Below are 20,832 nucleotides of genomic sequence, written 5' to 3' on the forward strand. Positions count from 1 at the left end.
GTGAAATAACTTGAACGTATTTTACAATTGACTTTGGTACTTAAATAAAAACAAAACATGTTCAGTTGATAAACGTTTATTTTCTTATCATAAAAAATAATGCAATTTACAAGCAAATCTTGATTAGAATACTTTTAAATGTTTCAGGCCTGGAGTTACACAGAGACCACGGTGGCCTCCGTTAACCTGGCCTTGGTGCCCCTGCAAAGATTTACCAAAGACTTTAAGATCCCCCATTGAAGTGCTCTTTGCAAAATAAAAATGACCTTGCCCTCCCAAAGATGTAATTCCAGGCCTGTGGTTTCAAGAAATGTTTTGAAGCTTCAGGTACTTTTAAACTGACCGAAAAACATTCAGTTCATAAAACTCTCGCAATAAAGTACGTTTATTATGGTTAATTAATTTACACCTAGTATAAATGTACTATTTTGTTTGCAGGTACACAACTTTTCAGCTACTTTCCTGTTTTGGATTTCTCAGCTGTGCCATTGAAAAATGAAAAACAGTTCAAAGACTTGTTTTGCTTTAAGTTGCTTTGCACTTTTTGCACTTTTTGCTTCCACAAACTGCAGTTGCATGCCTGGACATTTTTCAACATAATTATTTTGGAATCGGGTTGACAACTCAACTAGGTTGCTTCAAATATTTAAATATTGTTGAAAGTGAAAATACATTAACAGTAAATGTGGGTTTTATACAAGATTTAAATTGGTGTTTTTGTTCGCATTGTAAATCTCTTATGATTCACATCAGGCAGAGGCATTTTGTGTTAAAAATAATTAACAAATTCAAATATTAAATGTGATGCTGCTTTTCATGAATAAATAAACACTTGATAATTATTAGACATGTGCTGTTTTATTTACTAAGTGTATGAGGTTTGACCATTTTTATTCAAGGTATCCAGCTTCAGAACAATAATTCTAGCAAAAACCTGTACAAGAAAAAAACACCTTTCTGAAACAATTTTTCTTTGTTTTATTTGTCACTGAGAGTAGTGAAAATATCATGGTGCCAGTTAAAATAACTAATTGTATCAGCAGGCCTAATACTTCATAGAGGCAATTTCCTCCGTTGCCCCTGGCCATGCATTGCCTTGGTGCCCCTTTAAATGTTCCAATATATATGTACAATTTCCTGATAGATGTGCCCTACTGGAAGGAGAAAACACATCAGTCCCCTTGCCCTTTCAAAAACGAAGCATCAGACCTGCTTAAATTAATGTTGCTAGCATTGATGACTTTTCTAGATAGTCTTTGGAATACATGGATTTAACTAGTTGTGAAAAGTCTAACATCATTCCTCGAAATATTAACTGTTGAGATTAAAGCTGTTAAAACTTTCACCAGCCCTAAATATTTAAAAGATTAAACAAATATAAGTTCCTGATTTAAAGTCTTAATTCCTTTAAGAATAGTCCTTATCTTTGAGAAGCAGTTTACCCTTCTTTTGAAGTCGCTTAACTTTCTTGGCTGTGCGAGCATCCGTCCTGCCTCTGAGATTTGTCTTTCTCTTCTTCTGTCGATCGGCCTTCAATTGTGTTGTCTTCTCCTCTCTCTCTGTCCATTTCTTCTCACTATGCTTCTTCTTCTCCTTCTTCTTGCGTATGGATTTCTTAAGAAGCTCAGGATCGTCTCTAACTTTCTTACCCTCAGCTCTGTCCAATGCGGCTTTCCACTTATCCTGTTTGATCATCTCCTCGGCTTTATCGGGATTACTCTTCTTGACTTCTGCAATCTTCTGCTTCTTGGCTTGCACCTTCTTAAGAAGTCCTTCAAAGTCACGCCCACTCAGATTCTCCTCACCGCTTTTGCGTTTCTTCTTTTTTTTGGTCTTCTTAGATTTATTTTCCTCAAAGTCAAACTTACTGAAAGTTACTTTTAGTGGCTTACTCTGTTCTTGCTCTTGAGTATCCCCCTCATGTACCTCGTTCCCGTCCTGCTTTTCCCCGCCTCCATTTTGTGTCCTCTTTGCTTCCTTATCTTTCCTCTTCTCATCCCTAGTTGCTTTAATAGCATCATATCTTTCTTGTTTCTTCTTCTTCTTCTCATTTACTTCTTTCATCTTCCTGGAGGCTTTCTTGGACATAATGTTCCCTTCTAGTGATTTAGCCTGTCTTTTGTCACGTAGCTGTTGTATTTTCTCCTGCACCTTTTTTCTAAGGTCATCTAAGCTTGCGCTACTTTGAATTCTTTCTACACTGACTGGCTGAGCAGGTTTAAGTTGGGTCCATTCTTTGCCATCTGTTCAGCGAAAAGAAGGTAGAAGGAGAAAAGGGGAAACATGAAACAAAGAAATTTGCAGCAAAATTTGTGTCAATAATAGAACTGGGTTCCTATAAAGCACTTTACCACACCCCTGGGGTTATCAAAGCACACATTGTTGTTTCCAGAGGTAGGGAAACTGCTATGTTTTGGATTTTGGGACCCATTTATGCAGCAATAATTTACAAGGTGTCGTGAGTCATTTAGCAGCCACTGCCAGAAACACTGGGTGAACCCCTACTCTTTGCGATAAATCGGTCCTTTTACTTGCATTACACAACACACAGGACCTACAACTCCAAGTCCCATCTAATTAATGAAGCAGTAATGGTCAAAAGTCTTGCTTAAGGACACATGTGTCAAGACCGGGACTCCAAAGGACACATGTGTCAAGACCGGGACTCCAACCCATGGTCAGCTGATCAGAAACACCAAAGCTTGAGACAAGCACGCTCGAAAGCTTGACCACGACACGCCACATATTGTGTTGGTAATTTGCACAAATTACTTGGGTTTTAACTTACCACTTTCTCCCATGCCTTCGAATCCTCCATCAACCTCCTCCATTTCGTCCCCACTGCTCTCCTCATCCTTAGCAGATACAATTTTCTTCTCCTCTTCCTCCTCCTCCATCTTCATCTTCTCCTTCTGTCTCTTTTCTCTCTCCTCTTGTTTCTTGACGAGTGCATCTTGGAGGTCAGTCACTGTCAGCTCCTGCTGGGCATCTGGGTCCATCCTCTGTTTCTTCCTGCTCGTTTTTGTCGTCTTTTCCTTCAGCTCTTGTCTTGGTGCTTCCTCTAAATTTATCAGGAAAACAAACAAAAAATTATTTAAAAACAGGCTTTTAATTTATTTACATGATCAGGCCTTTAAGTTCGCTCTTTAGGGGCACAGCAACCTCTGGTTCAGGGGAAATTGTGAAATTGTTAGTTGTATTGGAACCTTACAGAAGGCATCACAGGAACCACTACAATTGCTGTGTTTTTTTTTTGAGGCATGCATGATTTTCTAAAGAATGAAATTGATAAGTCTGGACAGTTATGTTGCGGGAAATAATGGCAGGTTTCAAAGTATCGCTGTAAAGTGTAAAGCAAAGACATGCAATATCACCATAAAATCAGATATTTGTTACTTTGTAAAATGTTTGAGTTGTTGAAACCAACCTTTCATATTCTTAAAGAATTTCTCCCCTGCCTTCTTAGCTCCCTTCTCGAGGTAGTACTTGGCTGGGATGAGGTTGACCATCCTCTTGAAGTATTCATTCTTCTCCTTCAGGCTCTTCCGGAGGGCGCTGTCATCCCCCATTGTGTCAATGTGGTTATTTGTCATCAGATTTCACAACGGTCCAAGAGGTAGTCCACTCCTTTGACAATCAAATGGTTGAATAACGTTCTTACGTATGTTTCTCTTGCTACTGCAAGTGTTCTTCCATGGGCTAAATCGTGAATTCTGAACACACAGTACAAGAAAGATAAATTACAGTTAATTTAATTTTATTTGTGCGCTGGTCAAATGATTGAACTTTTTAATTTTACAACTATCTGTCAAGGAAATGTTTCTCCCAAAAGAAAAATGGCAGTTATTTATATATTGCACAGATTATTGGCACACAATGAAAAAATGTGTAGCTTTTATATTTTGTTTTTACTTTTCCTTATTAGAAAATTAATTGTTGAAATTGAAGTTTTGGCTTAGCTAGAATTTTTTTCTTTTCATCATTTTTACATTAAAAAGAAAAGCTCATCCCCAAAATTCAATTGTTCTTCACTCGGTGACCCATTGCTCTAACACACTGTGCTTGTTATAGTACAATTTTTATGCACATGGACGATCTTCCATGATGATCAACCCCCCCCCCCCCCAAACTCAGTGTCATTTGTGTCGGAAATACACGACAATCCCGTTAACATAACATCAACACTGCACATGTGATTAAAAAATCATAAGTTTCTACTAGACGGAAAATTCAGATCCCAAGAGTAAGTTGATTTGATATTAATCATAGTTAACTACAAAATAAAATACCATTATGACTCTTACCCATTGAAAAGACCTGGAACACTAGCTCGCCACCTAAACCATTTATTTAGCAACCTTTTTAACTTGGCCACTTCAATTCAACGGTGCGCTACCGAATTTATACACACGCACGAAATTGTTCAGTCCACGTGTTAGACTTAATCGTTGAGGGCGCGCTAATAAACAGCTGATATTATATTAAAGGGACTATGCACAGAAATTTGTTATAAATTGTCTCTAAATTCTAATTACGAAAAAGTGTGGACATTATTTCTTCAACGAGTATAAAATAAAGTTAAATTAACCAATGCATTTCGTGTTGCTGCAAAGTGCATATTACATGCACTACTTTATTAGTCATCACTATGGACTATAATTTCACTTTTCAATAAACCTTTAGTAGTTTGATTTTTTTTTAATGAAACCAGCAGAATGATACAAATCAAATGCCAACAATTATTTTGTAAACAAATTAATTTATAGATAGGCCTATTTATTTCAATTAATTTCTAACAAATCTCAATAACTAAGTTTGTTTTCTTTCTTCTAGAACCTCAACCCCTTCTTCTAAAAACTAAATTTATTGTTTTCAAAAAACAAATAGTTAGGTTACAACTCATTTAGTTCCAATAATAAAATTTTAAAAATCATATTTTGTTCTTTTTACAAGGAATTAAATTAAATAAATTTTAATCTTAAAACAAACCTGTAACCTTGTTAAATTAAAAAAAGATAAAACACAAGTCATCTGACACCGTAATGTGTTTATAATAAACCAACTGTTTTCTTTTTCCATCCTTTGGATTAAATGTTTTTTTTTTTTCCACAAGATTCTTCTTTAAAATTCATTTTTTTATCAAATAAAAGAGACACAAGGGGGAACTGGCTGAGGTAGTTTGTTTTGTCAACAAATTTGCTTAAAACTCATTTAATTCAAATGATTAAACAACTTTTCTTTCTAAAAGAAATCAAATGTTAATAAAATGTTATTCTTTAATACAAACCTAAAACCTTGTAAAATTAAAAGATAAACACTAGTCATCTCCCTTCGCTATTTTTATATATGATAAATTGACTTATTTCTTTGTCTTTTTCTGTCCTTTGAATTGTTTGCCAACCTCTGCATCACCTGATTCGCGTTTCCTGTTTTTCTTCTTGTCCTTGAAAGAATGAAAAAGATTAAAAGGATGTGAGAAGCATTTAATTAATACTTAATGTTAAGTAAATCAATTTATCATATTTGTAATCGCAAATTGGTGTTCTATATTTCTGAAAAATATTGACCAAATAATTCTGTTGATAAATCAATGTCTTACTGGTGAGTTTGGCAGCTGTCCTGTCAGTTGAAACTTCTTCAAATCAGCACTAAAGAGAACCTAGAAAGTAAAAAGTTATAGATTTTAAATGAAATATTTCTGAAATGTTTGTGTTTTCAGGCAAATATCCAAAGCGGAATGAAATGTAAACACTTTTTTCCAGGGGGTTAGGGAGAGGCAGTTTGGTTTTATTGTGACTTTTTCCTAGTACTTTCTTGTTCTTACAAGCTTTATTGAAATCAGTCACGTGAATGAAGAACATGGCCTGTAGAAGCCATTGACCTATATTAGCTATCCCATCTCCTTTTTAATTGATTTCTTATACTTACAGAATGAGCCCATCCAGCGTATTCCCCGAACAGAGCCCTGAAGAACTCTCCAACTTCCTTATACACCTTGTCAGTCAGGGACTTGGTCTTGTGAAGAGTTGGGATGTAGTCTCTACATGCAATCTGCCATACATGTGTATCTACTGGGATGGCGTTAGGTTTATCCATTGACATCAAACACACACAGTCAGCAACCTGAGAAAATATTTATTTAAAGGTAAGACAAAATTCATTAACACGAACAAATAAAATGCAGACAATCTAGCTAAGCAAACTGTGAGGCAGTGGACCATTTGCAACAGTGTAAACATTATGGAATTTTTGCTGTGACCACCATAAGCCCTTCTATTTCTTCCTCCATGGTATCACAGACACCTTTCGTCTCCTTTCGTACAAATTAAAGGTGTCTGTGATTAGGGCTACATTTTAGCTGTGTGACCCTGCTTCTGCTAAGCATGTCTTTTATGTGTGCTGAGCAAGTTTTTGTGCTTACAGGCTTAATGAAATGGACCATTAAGCTCCGCCTCATTGCGTACTGACCAATCACAACCCCCGATTGTACAACCAAAAGTCTGACACTATAAAGTCCGACATGCGTGTGTGTATGCTTGGCGCGTGCGACAGAGTTTTGCAGAATGGCATTGGAGAGGCTCATGTGTTTTTGCTCACACGTGCGCCGTGGGCGGAGCCTTATGGATTGTTGTATTGTTATTCAATCCACATCCCTTGATTTGATGATCTACAACAAATTAGTTAATCCACAAAATGAGTTGCTACCTTTGCTCCCACACCAGGTAGTTTCACCAACTCTGCATGCGCCTCCTCATACTCCAACTCTCTTATGCTCTCCAACCATCCCTTCGGCTGTTTCTCAATAAATTTAGCAGTCTGACTGATGAACTTTGCTCTGTACCCAAATCCTTTATCTCTTAACACTTGCTCCACACCATCCTGTGCTAAGGCCTCAGCCGTTGGGAAGGTGAACCATGTCGTACCATCCAAGACTGCAAGTTCCTTCCCGTAGAATGAGCAAAGTTTATCCACCATGCCTGTGATTCGAGAGATGTTATTGTTTGATGAGCAAATGAAGGAGAAGACATTCTCTGTTGGGTCTTGGCGAAGTACTCTTACACCGGGGAAGTTTGGAGCAACCTTGGTGTTGAAATTGCTGTCTGCAGCTTTCCATTTCTTGTAGAGTTTCTCAAGATTTACGCTGAGCTGGAAGTAATCTTTCAGGATAGTTGAGTAGTCGTCTCCAAGGGTTAGAGTTGTATCTTTTTTCTCTTCCTTGATGAATTGAACTACTTTTGTGTCCCCATCTTCCACTTTTCTTGTCTCCTTTTTAGCAGGCTGTTTTAGCTTAGAACCCTTCTTTGGTGGAGGAAATTCCTGTTTGATGGGCACACTGTTGTCTGGTTCTATTGCATCTGAAGGATGGACTTGATAAAGAATCTCATCATCAGTTTGTTTTAAGGTCCAAACTCTACCAGCCAAGACACTCCTCCAAATACCTGGTTGAATTTCCTTCCATCTGAAAAAAAGAAAAGGATGGATGATAAAGATGCACTTAATATAGTAGCTTTAGCAGATTATGCCAATCATTAAATGTGAATGGCTGTACATGTTAATTATTAATATCTAAGATAAAGAATAAATACATACAAATCAGCAGGATAAATAAATAAAAGTAAAAAATGAAACATGAAAATTAATCCTAAATTACCTGAAACTTTGACCACAAGCTAATGTTATATCCAGTCGCAGTTCTGATATTTTGCAAGGCAGAGACCGCCAAGTACTTGCCATATTTATCTAGAATTTGTGCTATAAAATGATAAAATTACGACTACGAAACAAGTGTTGAATGCAGACAAACGTAAACACATTCCACACACCAACAAGTGCACACTGCTGCAGCTTTTTTATGTGACCTTTTAGTGAACTGTGACCCAAGACATGAATTATTCATTATTGTAGTTATCCTTGTATTAATTTTGAAACGCCACTCGATCCCTCGTTATGTTATAACGAAAATGGCGTAGTGCGCGGGGACGAGATTGTTTCATTTGGTAAACAACTATTCAGAAAGGTTGTCGTCGTGGCTACACACAGTACACGGTCAATGAATATGGCGGCTCTCTAAATTGCACAAACCCATCGTACAAAATCGTGCTATAATCGGATCTACTGGACAGGAAATTAAGAGTTCTTTGTGTAAGTATGTCTCTTGTAAATGTAGTGTTATATGAAGTTATAATAGCAATAGTTTGATGTACATGAGATATATTTTAGGGTGTTTTGTAAGCTCTTTTTGGCCGTGTTCGTGCCCGGTCGGCCGACCCGACCGTGCGGCACGCAGTTGGCGGGGCGGGGGACGGAGGCACCGTTCGTCCCCCCGCTCTCTGCATGCAAATTGAGACCGCTGCGCTGAGTGGGCGGATTCGTGGCAGTTGTGGCCATGGTTTGCCATCTGCCTCAGCTGCGTAGGAAAAGTTTCCGTATGGCGCCACCACTTTTTCATTCGAAATAAAATAATATAGTATCTAATTTACCTGATTGATATATCCCTTTTTGTAAAAATGAGTGAAAAAGTGGTGGCGCCATACGGAAAGTTATCCGCTGCGTATACCAATTAGGCCTACCCTGCCTCTATTGACCGCTGTACCTGGAACCTGTTTAAATTAAATTTATATTATTAGTGGCCGTAAATGTTCAGTCAGTCACTGTCAGTGCAGTTGTTATAATGAGCTGTTCTTTTTCTCAATGACTTTTGTTTTGAACTTAATTTAATTAGTTCTAGGTATTAAGCCTAACTAAGTGAGTTACGTTTTTCCCTTAAAGTTATCTTTCTTTTAAAAAAAATTGTACATGAATAATTCAAAACCAAATCAAATGGTTGTTAAACCTTATAAAACACATCGTTCACTCATCCCTGAGAAAGTTTAACATGTTAAAACCATAATGTACTCGGTCAAGTTGTTGTGTGTTTGGTCCCATATTTTGTCATCAGGTCATTTTATTTTAGGTCGAATGAAAGCAAATCCCATAATCCTACAAATCTGTCTACTTTTCCAGATAAAGGTAATGCAGCCAAGGGAAACATGCCATAAACAAAGTTGTCAGCATTGTGAAAGAGGAACAGTGCAACTCTTCTCACACAAGAACAAGAGTCTTTTCTCCTGGAAATAGATAAATTCACTGAGTGAAGATGTTTACTATCCACCATCAGCCCCAGCTCGCCCTATGGCTCAGGGAGAGAGAAAAACCCCAGAGGTTGCGGTCCATCATGGAGAAAGAACGAAAGAGTGAATTCCTAAGACACGCAGAAGAAAAAGGATACCTGACGTCTCCTGATAAAGATTACTTGTTGAAGAGGGGGAGTGGCAAGACCAAGAAAGATAAATCATTGAAGAAGACACAGTCAGTGTTGGACATTCATCTTGTTAAACTCTCCAGTGTTCATCTCATCAACATAGGACAGATTCAGTTGCTCACAAGGCTCAAGATTTGTATCCTCCCTGGGAATTACATCACTAGCTTTGTTGCTCTTGCCAACTGCCCGGAGCTGGTGAAACTTGATCTTCATAGCAATCAGATCTCAACCCTGCCAGGGCCGGAGTTCTGGAGATGTCTGCCAAATCTGAGGGTTGTACATTTGCATAATAACAGTATTGGGAAGTTGGATTGTTTGCAGCATATGGGGGAGGCGGAGAACCTTCATGTTTTAACGCTGTATGACACGCCAATCAGTTTGAAGAAAACTTATCGACATCATGTTGTCAACAGGTAGGCATAAATTGTGATTTTATTTCATCTGTGAAATCACACAGATTCATACAATTGTAGGACTTAACTTCCTCATAAAAAAATCTCACTCTTTCTAAAGAACTTTCTTTTTGCCCTATTTCCCTCCACTGCAGGAGAAAACGTCTGCACCAATTCTCAATCTCTTCCTGAGATGTCTATCTAAGTTATGTCCCTATCCTATGTTCCTAGTTCATCTCTCCATCTTCATTTTTGTCTCCTGCTTTTCCTTGTTTGGCTTCTTCATGCCACTCTTTTGTTTGCCGCGTGCTTCTGTTTTGTGTGTGTGTTATAACCTTGTATAAAACAACTTTAGTGAGTGAAAAAGAGTGAAACATTACATTTTTATTTTGCCCAACAGCATCTGGTCCTTGAAGGCTCTTGATTATCACGTTATCTCAGATGAGGAGATCATTGAGGATGCATCTTTCGGGAGTCACTTTTCTACGATGAATCCAGCCTTCCACTATAACCCTGTGCCTCATTCCAAAAAGGTATGTATGCCAATATACAAATTTATGAAAGTTTAGAAATTTGATGTTGGATTTATCTTTTAAATTATGAAGAACAATGTCAGCTTGAACAAAATACTCGGCATCAGAGTTGATTTATTGTGCCAGGCCTTGATTTATGCTCATTGGATTTCCCCTTTCTTTATTTCTTGATGGTAAATGAATACGTACTGTAAGGAATTTGTGATGACAGCATGTTGTTAATCTCTCTTTTGAATAGAATAGTGGTTCAGAGGGAACTGGTAGCCATGTAAATAATCTTTGTACACTTCATTGAACACACCGTAGAAACTTTTACCATGGCTGAAATATTATAAAAACATCTGGCCTGGGAAAAATACATACATGTAGATTTGTTTACGTTTTGTTTTTGTGATGATTTTTTTTCTTTCTTTCCAGCCCCCACCTTCTTCTTTCTCGACCTCCCCTTCTAATAACTCTGCTAACTAATCTTTGGTTTTATCTTCATTACAGGACAGCACATTTGAGGATGAGATGGCTTTAGTGTTACACGTCTTGAAGGAGGTTTCCAGCATCCAATCTCATCACTCACCAGTTCTTATCATCCAGAAGAGCATTAGAGGCTTCCTTGCAAGGAGACATCACAAGTTGCTCTTTGACACCAAAATATGGTATGTAGAAACCACAATAGATTAACAAGATGCAGCTTTTCAAAGTCTACATTTCTTTAACCACTTTCAAGAAGTCTTTCTTTTAATTAATGTAGGATTGGAAGTTGGAGAGGGACAAGGTTTAGAAAGAAGATGGTGGGGTTTGGAAAGAATTTAATAAAAATGGCCCATCACCGACAAGGAAACAAGTTTTTATTTTTCTCTTTAAGATGTTTCATAATGATTGAATGACTAAAATTTACTATGTTTTGAAAAAAACAATTTTTATGATCATCATTGCAGTGAGTATGAGCCTGCTCTTGTAGAACTATTGTCTATCTACATTTGTTCTGTAGTAAATGGTAAATTTGACTTTTTTCCAATATTCCCAATTTGCAGGGCTTCTGTCTGCATACAGCGATTTTGGCGAAGCTTCAAGGGGCTTGAATGGAAGCCCCTCCCTACACCTGCCACGCCCACAAAACCCCAAATTGAGCCTGCCACTATCATCCAAGAAGTTCCGGTAGTCTCTAAAAGGCTATCACCAGAACCACCTAATGCCCCTTCTATCACTGATGGCTCTACTATCACCCGAATTGACTACGACATGTATCTAGCAAACAGGCGACCTGGTTCAAAGACTCCTAGTATTGTGTCTTCAGTTGTGCCTGATAAGAAACAGTTGAATCTGGAGGAGACACGAATGACTGGCTACTCTGATGACAAGGTAGGTTGAACATGTTCTTGTCATACTTTTCTTTTGTTTTAAATTGTGGTAATTGTCAAAGACCAGTCTTCTCACTTGGTGTATCTCAACATAATCATGCATAAAATAAAAAACCTGTGAAAATTTGAGCTGAATTGGTCATCGAAGTTGCGAGATAATAATGAATGGGAAAAACACCCATGTCACACGAAGTTGTTTGCTTCCAGATGCTTGATTTTGAGACCTCAAAAACTAATTCTGAGGTCTTAAAGTCAAAATCGTTGTAAATTACTCCTTTCTCGAAAACTATATTACTTCAGAGGGAGCCGTTTCTCCCAGTGTTTTATACTATCAACAGCTCTCCACTACTCGTTATCAAGTAAGGTTTTATGCTAATAGTTATGTTAAGTAATTACTAATAGTGTCGACTGCCTTTAATAGATTTGAAATGAGAAATCTTTTCCTTTAAAGTGAACTAGTCAACAAATCAATCCACAAGAAAACTCAAAAGAAAAGTTAAATTTGCCTAGGTGATAATTCTTATATTTGGTTTTACCCTTACACCGATGTGTGTTAGCATTTCCCGAGCTCTGTGAAAAAAATCACAGGCATTTTACTCGGGTACAGAGCTTGGGAAAGTTCCAAGTATTCAGTACTGCACACATTGGTGTAAAAATAACGCCAAATAATATTCTCAAGAAAATGTTTTATAGTCTGCTAATAATTACATTCCATTTGTTTTAACAGGAAACTAATCTGAGTATGCCAGCAATCTCAGTATCTCCTGGAGTCAGCGAGCCGTTCTCCACCATGAGGAAGCGCACCAACCTCCACATTGACCTCACCAAGCTCCAGACAGATTCAATGTTTCAATCAGAAGAAGCCAGTCAGGCCATCGTCTTTGAGACAAACCTTGATGAGGGCGTGAGCTCCTTCTTGGGCTTGAGTAAACCCAGAGAGCAAGGCGTCGAGCCCATCAAGAGTATGAAGAAACACAGACATGAAAAACAGCAGAAGGATCGGAAGAAGAAGGAGTTTAAGACAGTGAAGCAGATGCTTGGGCCATTACCAAGTAGCCAGCTGGAGCGGGAATGTGAGGAAGAAGTTGATACAGATGATGAGGAGACAGTGATAAAGTTCCGCCTGTCTGGGCTGAAGTCTGTTTTGCATGATGTGGATTTGCTTCAGGAGCTCTTGATTTCAAAGCGTGAGGTGGGACAAGATATAAGACACTCCCATAAAGATGTTATTGATCGGACTTTACGAGAGACAAAACAGAAACCAGTCAAGTCAAAATCTATCAATGCTGATCAGAGACTGTTTGCTAGGGTGCAAGGCACAATGGGAATGTCTTGTCTACGTGCCGTCCAGCAGGCATACAGAGATCGGGCGAAAGCAGAGAAACTTGTCTCAACAGTTGACAAAGTGACAAACTTACGTGAGCTCAGAGAGGCTTCCAAACAGCAGGCAAGGAACTTCTTAGAGGAGAAACGTCTCCAGGCCATCAAGAAGAAAGACAATGATGCAAACGATAACATTGAGGCAATTGAGAGGCGAGTCAACCATGAGAAAGCTGAGAGAGAACGTAGAAAAGAAACCCGCTTGAAATCTCGTGAGCTCTCTAAGAGCTCTCTGAGAGACAAATCCTTCATGGTTGACTTTACTGGTCAACATACCTCAATCTCAAATGCCCTGATCAGACATGACCGCCAAGCAAAGGATGATTTCACTCTACAAAGTCGTCAGAACCAGGTAGATGGTGAAAGAGACTGCAACAAACACCAGTTAGACCTTGTCAAACAGTACCTTGAGCATCGTCAGATGATGCGCCAGGCACAAAATGCCGTTGAGAAATCTGCCTTAGACACCCGGATGCTTCAAGAGGCCAATGAGCGACTGATGGAGGCTAGAAATCGCATCGCTCAACAAAAACAGAAAGCCAAATCGGTTCAGGCTTTTTACCCTCTACCTAAGACAGCTACTGACCCGGTCCTTCCCCCTGTTAACCAGGAGGGCAAACCAGACCGCTTCCATACACTCATTGCTATGTATGAGGGTCGAGTTGGCAACCACCCCACTGTGGTCGGTAGCACTTGATTTGAAAAGACTCATAAAAAACTCTGTTGCCATAACAAATCCATCCTCAAATATTTCATGTACATTTATATCTATGATAGCAGAATTAATTTTATGTACAGAATTAATTTTATGAAATCTATACTTTTTTTGCATGTAACCATTTTCTTGGTATTTTCCAGAATAACAACTGAAATACAAAATACTGTCAAAGATCCATTTATCTTCCAAAGGTTCCACCTAGGCATTTTCATGGCCTACTATATGTCTGCAAAACACAGGGTTATTGTCACAATGGTATTTGTCCATATAAAATGTATATTGAAAATAGCAGGAGCAAGTAAAAAGTATTTTTCTCAGGTGGATTTTCAGCATTAACCTCATCTTTAACACATTACATATTTCTTTGCCCTTTAAAATTTAACTTAATGAAATCTTTTTGTGAATCAAAGAAGTTTAAATACACACAGTTGTTTGTATCAATTATTAGAACCGAATGGAAGTTATACATTTTTAACTCGCCCTTTGAAATGTTCAAGCAAAAAGTTTACATTTTCCTTATTGAGGAGGCCTTAACCAAGAAGGAAACGCCTTGATGCCCCTGCTCTTTCAAAACAAAACATCAATCGGGCCTGCATCCCATACATATATTTACTTGTTTTCTATTCAGTATACATCAAACCATTTCAGAAAACATTTTAACATTTTGTAAGCACTTAAATTATTCTTGCCTCTTGACTTTAAAGATGCTTTGCTCTTTCAACATGTATGTTTTTAGTTTTGGGATACTTCGTACAACACAGAAAACCACTTAAAAATTAGATTCTTAAAGGGAAGGGTATACTTTTTGTAGCTCTCAAAGCCCAGAATCCTTACTTGGCGCCTCCGAACATATTATTCCTAACTTTACAAACCTAACCTGGCTCAACCAGTCATCGAAGTTGTAAGAACATATTGAGAGAAAAACACCCCTGTTGCAAAGAGTTTTGTGCTTCCAAATGCTGGAGAAAGTCTTCCTTGCCAGAAAGTTCGTGCCTGAAGCCTTTCTCAGATTAAATTTTGTGTTTGAAACATTACCTATAAAACTAGACAATGTTTGTAGTATCAACAGCTCCCCAGAACTCTTTAAGGAGTAACCAAAAGTATACCCTGCCTTTAACTAGAATTCCGGAATATTTACAGTTGACAGTCTGTATGTGTAAAACAATATATTATGTTGTCGCTTTGCTGAGAAGTTTTACGTATGTTGTTGCTTCAATTAATCAATCTTTAGATGCTCAATATATTTATTAACATTTTTGAACAAGCGGTTTCGTTTTTTTCATTTTGGCAAGACATTGTATACCAGCATTGTATTATCATATTAAACGCAATTTTTATTACAAAGTATACACATGTATTGAGAAGATTGAGTCATTTTTTAAGGTTTTCATTTTGGATGAAACTGCAGCTTTCCTTCCGACCATACTGCAGGTCTTCCTTGGGATGAAATAAGGATCAATGTGAGACCATAATATTCTATTCAGTCGACTGCACGTCTCGGAAGACACTGAAAACTTGTTAGTTCCAGTACACTGTTCCTTGGGACGGTGCCAGATGCAATTGTGTCCGCCATAAAATACTGTCCGCTCCGCCGGACACTTTCGCATATGCAATCGTGTCCGGGGCTATGCAAAAACCATGGTGTGGGGGGGGGGGAGACTTTAGTATCTTTGCGAAATACAGGTTTCCAGGTATGGACATAAAGTGTTGTCATTCTGGTGAGCCATTTTAATAACATAGAACATTCTTTCGTTGAAGTTCCAGAGTGATTTAATAAACTGTTGGGTCAACCAGTTGGACTACTTTGGTTGTGAAGGGAAAGATGGTGGGAAAGTGGGGGAGGGGAAAGGGTGGGGGGGGGGGGGGTTATGGCATAGGGATCAGATGTCTTCTACACATTCGGTATACGAGGAATAAACAACAAACAAGCCTATGAACTTTGCTAGATGTATATGTACACATTCATCGAGATATGTCCTTGAGCAGTTCCATTACTGTTTTGTACCCAAAACTCGGAGCGGGTGGCTTTTGTCAAAAAATCATTGAACCGTTTGTTGGTTTTGTTCAGTTTGCTGATAATAATATGATTTTGGAGAGTGCACGGGGTCAATGCTTTATTTAGTCGAGGATGACGTTGGATCGTGTTATTAACATTCCCATAAGGAGAGAGTGGTCTCGTTATTTATAGGCTAGATATTCTTTGAGGCTAAACGGCACTTTCTGAGAGGAGAAAGAGCAGGGAGTCTGCCACTGGCTCATCAATGAATTTCAGACAGGCCCTTGTGGTGGTGATGGTATCTTTAGAATTGGTAGTTTATCATCAGGTCAGTAATGGAGGATTAATTCTGTCCGTAGTTTGTGTGATTTGCCATTGTAACGCATATACCATTGGCCGATTTCAACCCTAGATCGAATTGAAGCTTTTATTTATTTGAACTAAATGTGTAATGTTTGAAAGTCTGGGCTATTGGAGTTAGACACTGCTTTCCGGTGTCGCATGCAATTATGTTCTCTATGAAATACTATCTGGAGGACATTATTGCATATGCAATAATGTCCACCGGACGGTTTTGCATATGCATCTTGTGTCCGCCCGGACGCTGCTGCAAAATGCAATTGTATCCGTCCGGACGGTTTTTGCATAGACCCGGACAGTATTGCATGGTGGACACAATTGCACCTGACACCGGCTCCAATATCTTCACCTCTTGATAGTATACAAATAACTTATTTCCCATCTGTGAAATTTGTTATAAAGCAAAGCATTGATTAACTTTATGAACTCACTTTTTGTGAGACTAAAAATAGTTGTGTATTGGTCTTTGCAGGTGTTTTCTTTTCGAGTCGGTCGTCAAACACGGCTCGGGAAATACACTGGACCTAAAGGTAAGTTTTGAATAATTTGAATTCTTTAATCCGGAAGTCGCAGGTCCAAGTTACTTTAGCTTTTTCAACCCCAAATTACTATGGTAACGTGGTATCTACCTCCTTCTTTCAGATCCTATCGTATCCAGCTCGCATGATTTATCGACTGCTCCCATACAGCCAATATTTTTGACACTGAATGTAGTTGTTGGTGCGAGTTGCTATGGATACCACGGAGATGACACTGAACATTACGTCATGGAAATGATGAATGTGGTAAGACCCGTATTTACATAAACAATTATCGAAATTTGTCTTGCACAAAAATACATTTATTTCATAACTAAATCAAAACAGCAACTTCACGCGCCTGGGCCATGCCGTCATTTTGGGATTCAAAATTCGCCATTTGGGAGTAAAAAGTACAAACAGGAAATGACCCCCATCGGGCGTCTCCCAAAATGGTGGAAATGACAGATGTGCACTTTGCAGTGGTGCGTTCCGCAATAATGTTTTGCCTGTTGAAGAGTGTTATTTATTTGCGTCCTTGGTCGCAAATATATATTTTTTTAATTGGTACACCTGTTTTATTCTCCTGTTACAGGCTGCAAGTTTATGGCACAGTCAATCAATGAGTGTGAAAGTGAAACTGTTAGTCGGCAGATTAAACGTACTGAAAGAAAACGAGGTTCGTCAATACTTTTTTAGGTGTAATTTGTTTACTATCGAAGAATTGTTTTCATCAAGACACACTTTTTTGTATTTTGTCATTATACAACTCAAAATCATAATGAAATTAATTGGGTTTTAAAGTAGAGTTTTCCCATAATTATGTAGGACAATTTGGAGGCTACAGATAACGCCAATGTGTTATTGAGGAAGTTCTGCGAGTGGCAACAACATTTGACAGACGTGGGAAACCATCTTGATGTTTCGATGCTGATCACAAGGTGTGTATGGAAAAAAAAAAACATTTCATCATTTCGTTGTTCACTATCGACTCGATCTAGGCTACACCTTTTATCAATAAAGGAATGATGTTGGAAAACCTTACCCTTTTTTGATTAGGTTGGTTTCTTTTAAACTTTTCGGATCTCGTTTGTCTGCTCTTGTATTTTTAATGAATCGGAAAATGGTCGAGATGTGACGTCATTAATTTCTTCAAATTATTTTTTGGGTGCGGTTAACTTTTAATGATTTTTCTTTATCATCAGACGTGATATTCACATAGGTGGAAACTACGATGCAACGGGAATCGCTTATAATAAAGGTGCTTGTGATTCTAGGTATCACTGCGCATTGTGTGAAGATAAGAGTCCAATGGTCCTATCACACACCATAGCACATGAACTTGGGCACATGTAAGTAAACAAAAAATAGTTCAAAATACATTGTACAAACAGCTTAATGCCGATTTCCAATCAGTGGCAAACGAGTATTTTGTGAAAGGTTTTGTTTTGTAATAATTGTCAGTTTTTATGAATACTAATGTTGGGAAAGTTTCAAATAAAATATTGTCAACAACGCAATTGAATCACCTTTGAATAATTTATTATGTCCATGAGAGCTTGCTAATAAATCTTGTATTTTGTTTTCAAAGATTGACAACATTTCCAGTATAATTCATCAAAACAATTACCAGCTTTACTGTCCACAATGTAAAAAAAAACGGTGTCTACCCCACAGTTTTCCCAATATTAATATAAAATCTTGAATTGTGATCACAAAATATTGAAACTTATTTCAATTTTGTTGATACCATTATTTCAGCTTGGGTATTCGGCATGATGGTGACCGTAATGAATGTCCAGATCGGGTTTTTATCATGAGTGGGTACGCCACTGAGGGACATCGGACCTTCGTCTGGTCGCAATGCAGTCGCCAAGCAGTGAGGAAGTTTCTTAGGTTTGTATTATCGCCAAGATGGACCAAACTTGTTGCAATGCCAGAAGAGGAAAGGCAATTGAATAATTTGTGTACCAATCCTGTACTTTGTGTTAAAACACTCGATATTATGATTGCTAAAGTGAAATGAATACTTTCAGACAACCTACCTTTTGAAAGTCAAATTTTTGTTTAAAAAGTCAAATCGTTTTTGAAACTTCTCTAAAGGAAAACGAGCGGTCTAGAATTGATTGCAATTTTTATTTTTTATTTTAAAGCTCAAATCGTGCAAGTTGCTTGAAGAATCAGAGCTCATCATTCGAAGGTTTCCCAGGCCATATGCCCCTGGCCCTGGACATCGACGCGACGCCCGGCCGTATCTACGACTCGGACTACCAATGCAAGATGCTCTATGGGCCACTGGCTACCACATGCAGTGACTGGAATATACAGGTAAAAGTTTGTAATTCTTTAATCAAAACAAACATTAATCTGATAAACTCGGCATGTTGCAAACAAAGTTTCTTGAAAGTATAGTGAAAGAAAATGATATTTATTTCTTAGGAAATAGTGTATTTTTATATTTAAAAATGTTTGATCTTCAGAAGTTCTTTAAGTTGTTATTTTCATCTTGCAGATGATGTGCAGAAAACTTAAATGTTTTGTACGAGAAAGAGGGTCTTCATGTTTAACCGACGGGAGGCCGGCGCTTCAAGGAACTCGGTGTGGACCATTGATGGTAGGCATCGCTTTCTCAGATTTCACCAACCAAGATCTGTTTAGATAATATTTTTTTACCACAATAATATTTAGACTTTTGTGACTCGTTTCGACCCTAACGGAATCCGTAAAGAAAGGCTGAAGCCATTTTCATTTCCGCTTTTTCAATAAGCCATTTTCATTTCCGCTTTTTCAATAAGCCTTTTCTCATTTCCGCTTTTTCGATCTATTTTGTTAAGAAAAGATACAGGCTAAAGGCTCCTTTTCTTCGTGCTTTTTAGCAATAATTTGAATTTAAAAAAAGAACTTTACGTAATTAAAGGAATAGTATTTTTGCCTTTACAGTGGTGTTCTAGAGGGTTCTGCGTTCCTAGGTTGCCACAACAAACTAACGGACAAGAAGAGTCTAAGACAGGTCCAAGCAAACAGGACACCCCGATGCACTCGCGCCGCTCAGAGCTCGAATGTACTACGTTTCCTTATATGGACACACCAGCACCAACAACACAACTGCACAACCGCCAAACTTTATAAAACTGTCAAAAGTAATACATTCTTCAGAAAAAATAATAAAATCTTATTATTTGAAATAATAAAAACCCTGATTAAAAAAAGTTATGATTCTACTTTGAATAAAAAACACACACAAAATTCAGCTTTGAAAAAATTAATAAATTACACAAACGCCTCAAGAGTTTGTTGACCATTTGAGGGCGCTGTATTGAGCCAAGTTTTGCGCACGTGCAGTCGTCGGTGTCCAGCTGCTGTAAACCAAACCTACAGTCGTCTGCTCGCCACTGAGTGTCTTCAGATGGAAGTCACTATTAAACTGCAAAAAACACATGGTAAGCGTGGATTTTTCTTGAAAGTTTTATGTATGGAGAAAGGTATACGTTTGTTGCTTTGGGTTAACGACTTGCAATAGTTTGTATAAGCTTTTAACAAACATTACATGCCATCACGGAGGTCCTCCATTCATGATGCCATCGACGTACTTTTTACATCGAACATATTTATTATCTAAATTTAAAAATTTGGGAAAATTTGCTATATACAGTCGGTGAAATTCAAGAGGCGCAGGGTGGAAGTTTGTGACAAAACGTTATTGCTTGATGTAGGCGTATTTGCAACGGTCTCCTTCACTTGTCTGCTCACCAAACGCCAGTTAAAAAATCCGAGAATTGCAAGCGAATCTAGAATTAGAAACTTAAAACTAAAAACAATTCGCCAATCCCCCAGCAGCAAGACCGTGTCGGCACGTTGTCCCCCCCCCCCTGTTTTTACTATTATTATTATTATGTTTACTGTATGGTTTATCCCTTTAAAAAAATATGCATTTGATCGAGGACACACAAGACAATTGTAAACATAAAAATAGCAGGGGTAAAAACTAATTTCCCAGCATTATCATGGTTGAAAAAAAATCATATAATAATATTATTTCTTTGTTTTTGCATCTTTGCGAGTGACAACTTTTGTAATGTTCTAGGGATTATTTAAAACAAATTTAAAGCGATTTTTATTTAGTAGTGGGAAGGGATTTCTCTCTTAGATAGTGATGTGGTGTGGTTCGTATGGGGGATAATGTTTGTTTAATATCATTGTTTATCCTGTTGCGCTTAGTATATTTTAACCAGAATTAATCAAAATCATCCAGCATGTGCATCAATTAATTAATAAAACT

The 20,832-nt window shown here is 37.9% G+C and overlaps 4 protein-coding genes across 4 annotated transcripts; 2 read left to right on the forward strand and 2 right to left on the reverse strand.

Annotated features, from left to right (window-relative positions):
- Positions 1 to 60: 60 nt before the first annotated feature.
- On the reverse strand, positions 61 to 4,419 carry LOC139948107 (uncharacterized). Its single transcript, XM_071946139.1, has 4 exons — positions 4,305 to 4,419; positions 3,428 to 3,713; positions 2,789 to 3,061; positions 61 to 2,243 (listed from the first exon to the last, which is right to left on the reverse strand). The coding sequence occupies exons 2-4, from the start codon at positions 3,591 to 3,593 to the stop codon at positions 1,408 to 1,410; spliced, it is 1,275 nt and encodes a 424-aa protein (XP_071802240.1). The 5' UTR covers positions 3,594 to 3,713; positions 4,305 to 4,419; the 3' UTR covers positions 61 to 1,407.
- A 210-nt stretch (positions 4,420 to 4,629) lies between these two features.
- LOC139948109 (N-glycosylase/DNA lyase-like) lies at positions 4,630 to 7,831 on the reverse strand. The gene is made up of 5 exons (XM_071946140.1): positions 7,652 to 7,831; positions 6,706 to 7,459; positions 5,929 to 6,123; positions 5,600 to 5,659; positions 4,630 to 5,443 (listed from the first exon to the last, which is right to left on the reverse strand). The coding sequence occupies exons 1-5, from the start codon at positions 7,732 to 7,734 to the stop codon at positions 5,360 to 5,362; spliced, it is 1,176 nt and encodes a 391-aa protein (XP_071802241.1). The 5' UTR covers positions 7,735 to 7,831; the 3' UTR covers positions 4,630 to 5,359.
- A 181-nt stretch (positions 7,832 to 8,012) lies between these two features.
- LOC139948289 (uncharacterized) lies at positions 8,013 to 15,026 on the forward strand. The gene is made up of 6 exons (XM_071946391.1): positions 8,013 to 8,142; positions 9,004 to 9,714; positions 10,094 to 10,226; positions 10,719 to 10,876; positions 11,255 to 11,582; positions 12,309 to 15,026. Exons 2-6 carry the CDS (start codon positions 9,137 to 9,139, stop codon positions 13,656 to 13,658), a joined length of 2,547 nt encoding a protein of 848 aa, XP_071802492.1. The 5' UTR covers positions 8,013 to 8,142; positions 9,004 to 9,136; the 3' UTR covers positions 13,659 to 15,026.
- Positions 15,027 to 15,940: 914 nt separating this feature from the next.
- Positions 15,941 to 19,783, forward strand: LOC139948374 (A disintegrin and metalloproteinase with thrombospondin motifs 6-like). Its single transcript, XM_071946513.1, has 10 exons — positions 15,941 to 16,003; positions 16,508 to 16,565; positions 16,678 to 16,820; positions 17,149 to 17,232; positions 17,382 to 17,494; positions 17,759 to 17,905; positions 18,315 to 18,449; positions 18,707 to 18,881; positions 19,066 to 19,167; positions 19,494 to 19,783. The coding sequence occupies exons 1-10, from the start codon at positions 15,941 to 15,943 to the stop codon at positions 19,680 to 19,682; spliced, it is 1,209 nt and encodes a 402-aa protein (XP_071802614.1). The 3' UTR covers positions 19,683 to 19,783.
- Positions 19,784 to 20,832: the final 1,049 nt, after the last annotated feature.

This window comes from Asterias amurensis, chromosome 15, assembly GCF_032118995.1.
Source record: "Asterias amurensis chromosome 15, ASM3211899v1".
Taxonomy (NCBI): Eukaryota; Metazoa; Echinodermata; class Asteroidea; order Forcipulatida; family Asteriidae; genus Asterias; species Asterias amurensis.